Source organism: Arachis duranensis, chromosome 1 (assembly GCF_000817695.3).
Source record: "Arachis duranensis cultivar V14167 chromosome 1, aradu.V14167.gnm2.J7QH, whole genome shotgun sequence".
Taxonomy (NCBI): domain Eukaryota; kingdom Viridiplantae; phylum Streptophyta; class Magnoliopsida; order Fabales; family Fabaceae; genus Arachis; species Arachis duranensis.
In genome coordinates, this window is record NC_029772.3 from 88,572,435 (window position 1) to 88,578,744 (window position 6,310).

The 6,310-nt window shown below is 33.2% G+C and overlaps 1 protein-coding gene across 2 annotated transcripts in view; it reads right to left on the reverse strand.

Moving 5' to 3' along the window:
* LOC107457609 (myosin-17) overlaps positions 1-5,487 on the reverse strand; it is a 14,492-nt gene extending 9,005 nt beyond the window's left edge. For both annotated transcript variants that reach the window (XR_008008143.1, XM_016075783.3), the window contains exons 1-13: positions 5,075-5,487; positions 3,206-3,334; positions 2,787-2,930; positions 2,533-2,678; positions 2,289-2,445; positions 2,052-2,110; positions 1,645-1,804; positions 1,411-1,560; positions 1,184-1,320; positions 936-1,082; positions 455-556; positions 325-382; positions 133-234 (exon numbers count right to left, since the gene is read on the reverse strand). Coding sequence is in view for 1 of the 2 variants with exons in the window: in XM_016075783.3 (XP_015931269.1) it covers positions 133-234; positions 325-382; positions 455-556; positions 936-1,082; positions 1,184-1,320; positions 1,411-1,560; positions 1,645-1,804; positions 2,052-2,110; positions 2,289-2,445; positions 2,533-2,678; positions 2,787-2,930; positions 3,206-3,334; positions 5,075-5,077 (1,494 nt within the window). In the remaining variant the exon portion in view is untranslated. The remainder of the gene's footprint in view (positions 1-132; positions 235-324; positions 383-454; positions 557-935; positions 1,083-1,183; positions 1,321-1,410; positions 1,561-1,644; positions 1,805-2,051; positions 2,111-2,288; positions 2,446-2,532; positions 2,679-2,786; positions 2,931-3,205; positions 3,335-5,074) is intronic.
* Positions 5,488-6,310: the final 823 nt, after the last annotated feature.

Below are 6,310 nucleotides of genomic sequence, written 5' to 3' on the forward strand. Positions count from 1 at the left end.
AAAAAAACTTTTACAGTTTACATGGATAATCTATGGATTTAAAACACACACATACATCTTGTACCAGTAGTTGCTTGTCCATTATTAAGAAGAACAAGACATTATAATATGTAACAAGCAACAGATAAATACCTTTTCAATCAAATCCAGAACATCTTGGTTGTCAACAAATTCTATGTAACTCCAATCAATCTCTTCCTTGGTGTATTCTTCTTGCTCCATTTTAAATACATGCTGCAACCATTCAGTTAAAAAATGCCTCAGTTGTAGAGTAATAGAAGAATTCTGGATTTGGGTCACAAATTATGCCAGAAATCACCTAACCTGATTAAAGTGTTGTTGCAACTTCTCATTCGTAAAATTAATACAGAACTGCTCAAAACTAAGAAAAAGATATTTATCAGATACATGGCTAAATCTACACCGAAAATGCCAAATGAAACAACTAGCTTACCTATTGAATTTAAAACTTTCAAACCCATAGATATCAAGAACTCCAATGATAGATTTAGAACTTGGATCTTGCCCAATTGAATTGTTAATCTTCTCCACAAGCCTGAAAGCAACAATGGGAATTTGTAAGCAATTGAAACCTTGGTAACTAAATCTAAATTGTAGAACAAATCATTCCAGTATGTTAATGTGCCATTATTTCATCTATGCATGTGATAACCATAGTCTAAAGTGATATTATTATAACTTAACAAGCATGCTAAAGTGGCAATTGATAGCCAATGTTAAATGTGAAAAACTGAAATTACAGTCTTTTTTTTAGGTAATAAAATGTTTAGCTCCTTCCATACAATACATTTAAGTTGAAGACTTGTAGACGTTTTCAATAGTTCTGCTTTTCCTTGAGCACATTGATGAAACAGATAGCATCAATGCAGGGACTTGAAATATTGAACATATGAGTAGTGGCAAAGGTTCATTACCAATCAAACAAGCGTGAGTAAATAGTTTTGGCTAATGCATCCCTGCTACCAACAGCTGCAACAGGATCAAGGGTTCTTGTAATGACCTCCTCAGGTGTTACCATCACACGCTTGATCAGTGCATCTTCCAAGCTCTTAGCATCACACCTACAATAGAATTATACATAAAATGAACTGAACATTGACAAAATCATAATAAAGCAGAGTCGAAAATACGAAATAAACAAATGAGTTATGCTAGCACACACTTGAGAAGTTCAGCAGTCGTATTAAGATGGAACCTAGATTTCTCATCCTTGATGACAGAAGAGTCAATCTCCTCTCCTTTTGCAAATTCAATATTTCCAAGGTGCAAGACTGCTGCGACAACTCTAAATATTGCCTCCTGAAGTATATAGCAATATCAATAAAGAAACTTCTAAAAGTATGCCATATCATTTAAAAATAAAGAGAAAAAGGAGTCAGGAAGGCTAACCTGCTCCTCCTCACTGATTCCAACAACATCCATTGCCCTTCGTGTTGCAAGATATTCATGTGCATCATCCACTCCATCCAGCTCATAACAGTTGGATTGACTTAAGTAGTGGAAAGAGCTAGGACTTCCCAGCTTATACTTCTCTCTTTCCTGCAAAATAGTTATATATGAACATCAGACCGAACATATGTAAGAAAGAAGGTAGTGCATTTCAATATCAAGTAGTTTTCTTACCTCAGCTGGTGCTGCACAAAGAAGGTAAAAGCAATGGTAATTTCTTTCCGGATCTGAAATTTGACACACTCGTGACCTCTCGAGCAAATATGTCCGTATAGCAGCTCCAGATATCCTTCCCTTGTTGTCAAATTGTATCTCAACAAATTTACCAAAACGACTGCATCACAGAATTTGGAGAAACATGACAAGTTATACGGATTTTGAAGAACACATAAACAAAAACCTTTTTAAATATCTGTCTATTGTTTACTGGATAATGCAGCATACTACTGGAAATTAGAACTCAAAACAATGAAAATGAATATATATTAGCAATGGGCAAACTGAATGGTCAGAATCACTTTGCCTTGCCACTTTATGACAACTTTTTGTTTAACACGAAACATGAAGCCATCAACACTCACCTTGAATTATTGTTTCTCACTGTTTTGGCATTCCCAAATGCTTCAAGAACTGGATTGGACTGCAAGGCAATTGATACAGAAGCAAGAATGAGGAAACAATTTCAAATCTTCTAAACACCCTTTGTATTTAATGGATCTAACATAAAATGACATAGTAGTAAGGAACGAAGTTATATAGTGGCCCACAAGAAAAAAAAAGGATTGATATACAAGAACAAAAGATTAGCTCCATCATACTTCTAGAACTTGTTGTTCAACTGTTCGCCCTTCTACACCAGATCGGCCTCCAAGATATGCCAGATATCGCATGAGCATCTTTGTTGTCTCTGTCTTACCAGCCCCACTCTCGCCACTAACCAGGATTGAGTTGCTTTTTCCTTCATTGATCATTGCCCTAAAAATTATAAACATGGATATGAATAAGCCATAACAAAAGAGTACAAAAAGAAACAAGTTATTAACATTGATATGTATCAGTCACCTGTATGCAACATCAGCAACTGCAAAAACATGGGGACTCAACTCACCAAATGCAGCTCCTTTGTATTGTTCCATCATGTGAGTATCATATAGATGTGGTAACCTTTGGAATGGGTTTATTGCAATCAGAATATTTCCAGTATATGTCTGCATTACAATCAAAGGAACAGCATGATTGTATTGCTGAAAAGTTACTATTTCCGCTCTTATTCAACTCAAACTATCTCAAGAATAATAGGAAGTTTGGCATCTTACATAAATTTCATTGAGTTCATATCTAGCCGCCAAGTTGTGCAGAACTCCTGGTTCATGCAAGTATGAAAGCTTTGTCATATCATCTACACCGCCCGGAGGTGCTTCATTATCCTTAGGAAAAACCTTTGAGATGTTTTTTACAACCTACAAACGGGATATTCAGTTGTCAAAATCATAACTGTAGGTTGTAATCACTCGTTTAATTTCTAAAGCTGAAGTTTCAGTAACTACAAGTATAAAATACCAAATAAATGCATAATTACAATCCAATAGGATTAAATTCTATATTAAATTTTATAAAATTCAAGAAAGTGATTAAGTTGTAATAACCCAAGACAATATATAGATAAAAGAACTCTGCATACAAATTAAAAATCTAGGCAAAATGCTCATACAGACAGTGCAGAGTTTCTACTCACTATTTTCCCCTCTGCAGTGCGAACATGAACTTCTTCTCCATTGATTTTAGAAACTTCTCCACCAATCCATGCTTGCACTGGATCTTCAACCCAGACATGAGAACCAGCAATAATATTCACTACTGCAGACTGCAAAGACAATATATTGAACATTTGAAGCAAACATGTTAATTCGGAAAAAATAAAATAAAACAATGCCATTCCACAATATATTGAACATTTGAAGCAAACATGTTAATTCGGAAAAAATAAAATAAAACAATGCCATTCCACAATATCACTATCAACAACAAATGATGTATTTTCCCCCTTTTTTGGTGGTTGGGGCATGGGGAGGGGGTTATATGAATATCTAGGTAACAAAAATTGTCATTTGTTAAAACACTTGTAATTTTCACAAGGTTAATATTCCCAAAAACATGCATGAAGAAGAAGAAAAAGTAGTGTCTACAGAAATTAACTACTGTCAAAAAGAAAAAGGGGAAACATGAAAGAAAATGTGTTCCTGACCATGAATCCAAAAGATTCAGTGTACAGGAGCATACAACCCTCATTTAAACACATTATTTTACTGCAAGAACAATGTTTCCGGAGACGAGAAACAATGGGAAAGAATACAGTCCAATATGTCTAACAAGTCACACTATGTGTCAACATACAAAAGTGAAAGAGTATTTAAGTACAATAAATAAAATGACAATGTTGCATATAACCACTTGGATCAATAAAAAGGTAATGGCAAATGATCGATTTAAAAAGCAATCACGTAATTTGGGAAGATTGCATGCATTGCTATCACAGTTGTGATCTGTCTTTCTCATTATATCTTCACAGGCAAAATATTAATGTGAGTATGCCTTTCCAAATTTAGAAGTGCTTGTATCCTTTTCTTTATGAAGCAAGCAACAAAATTGGCATTTAGCTAACTTGATTCTTTTACTAATGTCAGTATCTTTGACCAATCATTTACAGTCAAACAACAGTCAGTTAGTCAACGTGTCATGGAGATGACATCTTACTAACTTTTACAGCCTGGCAATATATTAACGCTGTTATATTCTGACATAACAAGAAATTATGGCATGCTCATGGAGAAACTAGGTAGATTGTGCTTTATCCATCAATAGAATGACATTTTAAATAGAAGTATGAGCCTATTCATTGAAATGTTGATTTATTGCTATCAAGGGAAGGAATACGATCAACCTAGGTGTCTATGAGCGAGTAATAATTCCTTCATCATAACACCATGAATCAACAATTCCACTAAAATGTATAGATAACTTCTAGTAAAAGATTGTACTCAAATCACTTCTACGAAATTTCATATGAACTTCACCCTATTTACTTTTAATTACCATTAAGAACATAACCATGGAAGCATGCCTATAGCTAAAGATGCTAAACAATACCTCTATTCTTATTCACCTCCCTCAAATAACTAATCTACATAGTAAATTCAACAATTAAATATAAATTCACAATGTAATATTCTTCGAACTCTTAAATTATCGAATACCAAGCTATCTACACTGTCTTCCTAAATTTACATCCTATATAGTATTTATCCTCCGTTCATGTTCATCAAAGTAGATTTTCCACCTATTTTTACTTGCCAATGCATGGATCGACTATCTCAGCTATAACTTCGAATATTGAAAAATTCATAATAAGCATCTTAACGCCGAAAAAGACTAGTCCAGAAGGATAAACGTATCTCCCAAACACAACACAGTCATATAGAAAAGTTAAAAAAAAATCACAAAAAAAAACTCCAAGTCCAAACCGATTCAACGAAGCTGCTGAATGAGTCAAAAGAAAAGCAACGAAATACGGAAATGTTTCGGTGTTATGGAATTTCAAAGTTACCATGGCGATTAATGCGGAGCGATCTTCCGGTTCAACTCATCCGAGTCGGCGCCGAGTCGCAAGAGAAAAAGAAAGATAGAAGAAAAAAAAAGGTGAACTCAGTGAGTCAGATCGGCCAGCTCAGAACGTTCGCTTTGAAGTTTCAACGAAAAATTCTGAAGAGAAGAAGAGGCTAAAATTAGAAGCCGGAGAAAACGATAAAGAAGAAGAAAACAAAGGGATCGAGCGACTTCGCTTCGTTTTTTTTTTTTCTTTTTGAACTTTTCTCTCTCTTCGCGTCTGAAAAAGCTTCCCAACGAAATGAAGCACAGTACACGATTTTTCAATTTATATATGCATACGGGAAAAGCAAGTCTGAGCTAGCTCTTTACACAAGAGAGTTGCTGCGTCTTTCTCTGATTCTCTCTCTCACACACAATTGTCCTTTTTATTTTCAAAATTATTATATGTTTTTTCAAAAATGAATAATTAATGCAATTTTTTTTTTTTTAAATTGAGGTTTCTTGTATGCGGAGTGGTGAGGTGGGGTCACGGAGAAGGAGAGGGATGGCATTGGCTGGCGCTGCTGTGCTGCATATTTTCGTGGTGTGCACAACATTGCCGGTTTTGTTGGTTCTAATATTCACGCATAATTGAAAAAATATAATATAACTAATTAAATTATAGTTTAGTATATGACAATATATCAAAATTATTTAACTTCATTTTTCCCTCCTTACGAACGGCACGACATAACACATTTGATGCTACTTGTATTTAGGAAACCACCATCCGTTTTGTCGTGTTTTTACAAGTTTGTTTGCTATTAGTATTAGACTACTAGTACTACATTACTAGCTATTACTGAGTCTATTAGATAATAGATAGTTGGTTTTCCATTTTCACTTTTTTCTGTTAAAAATAAATAGTTCTCTTTTTACTAATCTTTAACGTTAATTTTATATGAAATTTATAATTAAGAGTTATTAAATAATTTAAATTTGATTAAATTATTATCTAATAATTCTTAGCTATCAATTTCACATGAAATAAACTGTATCTAAATTTTATTTTAAAAAATATATTTATCAATCTTTTAATTGAACATCTAGAATTTATGTTTTAAAAAATCCTCAAAATTATTTTTTCTATTTTTTGAGAAAATATATTAAATATTTATTTTTTATATTTTTAACTATTTTAAAAATTTATTTATCATTTTTATTTTTAAAAATTATTTTTACCAATAATATAAAT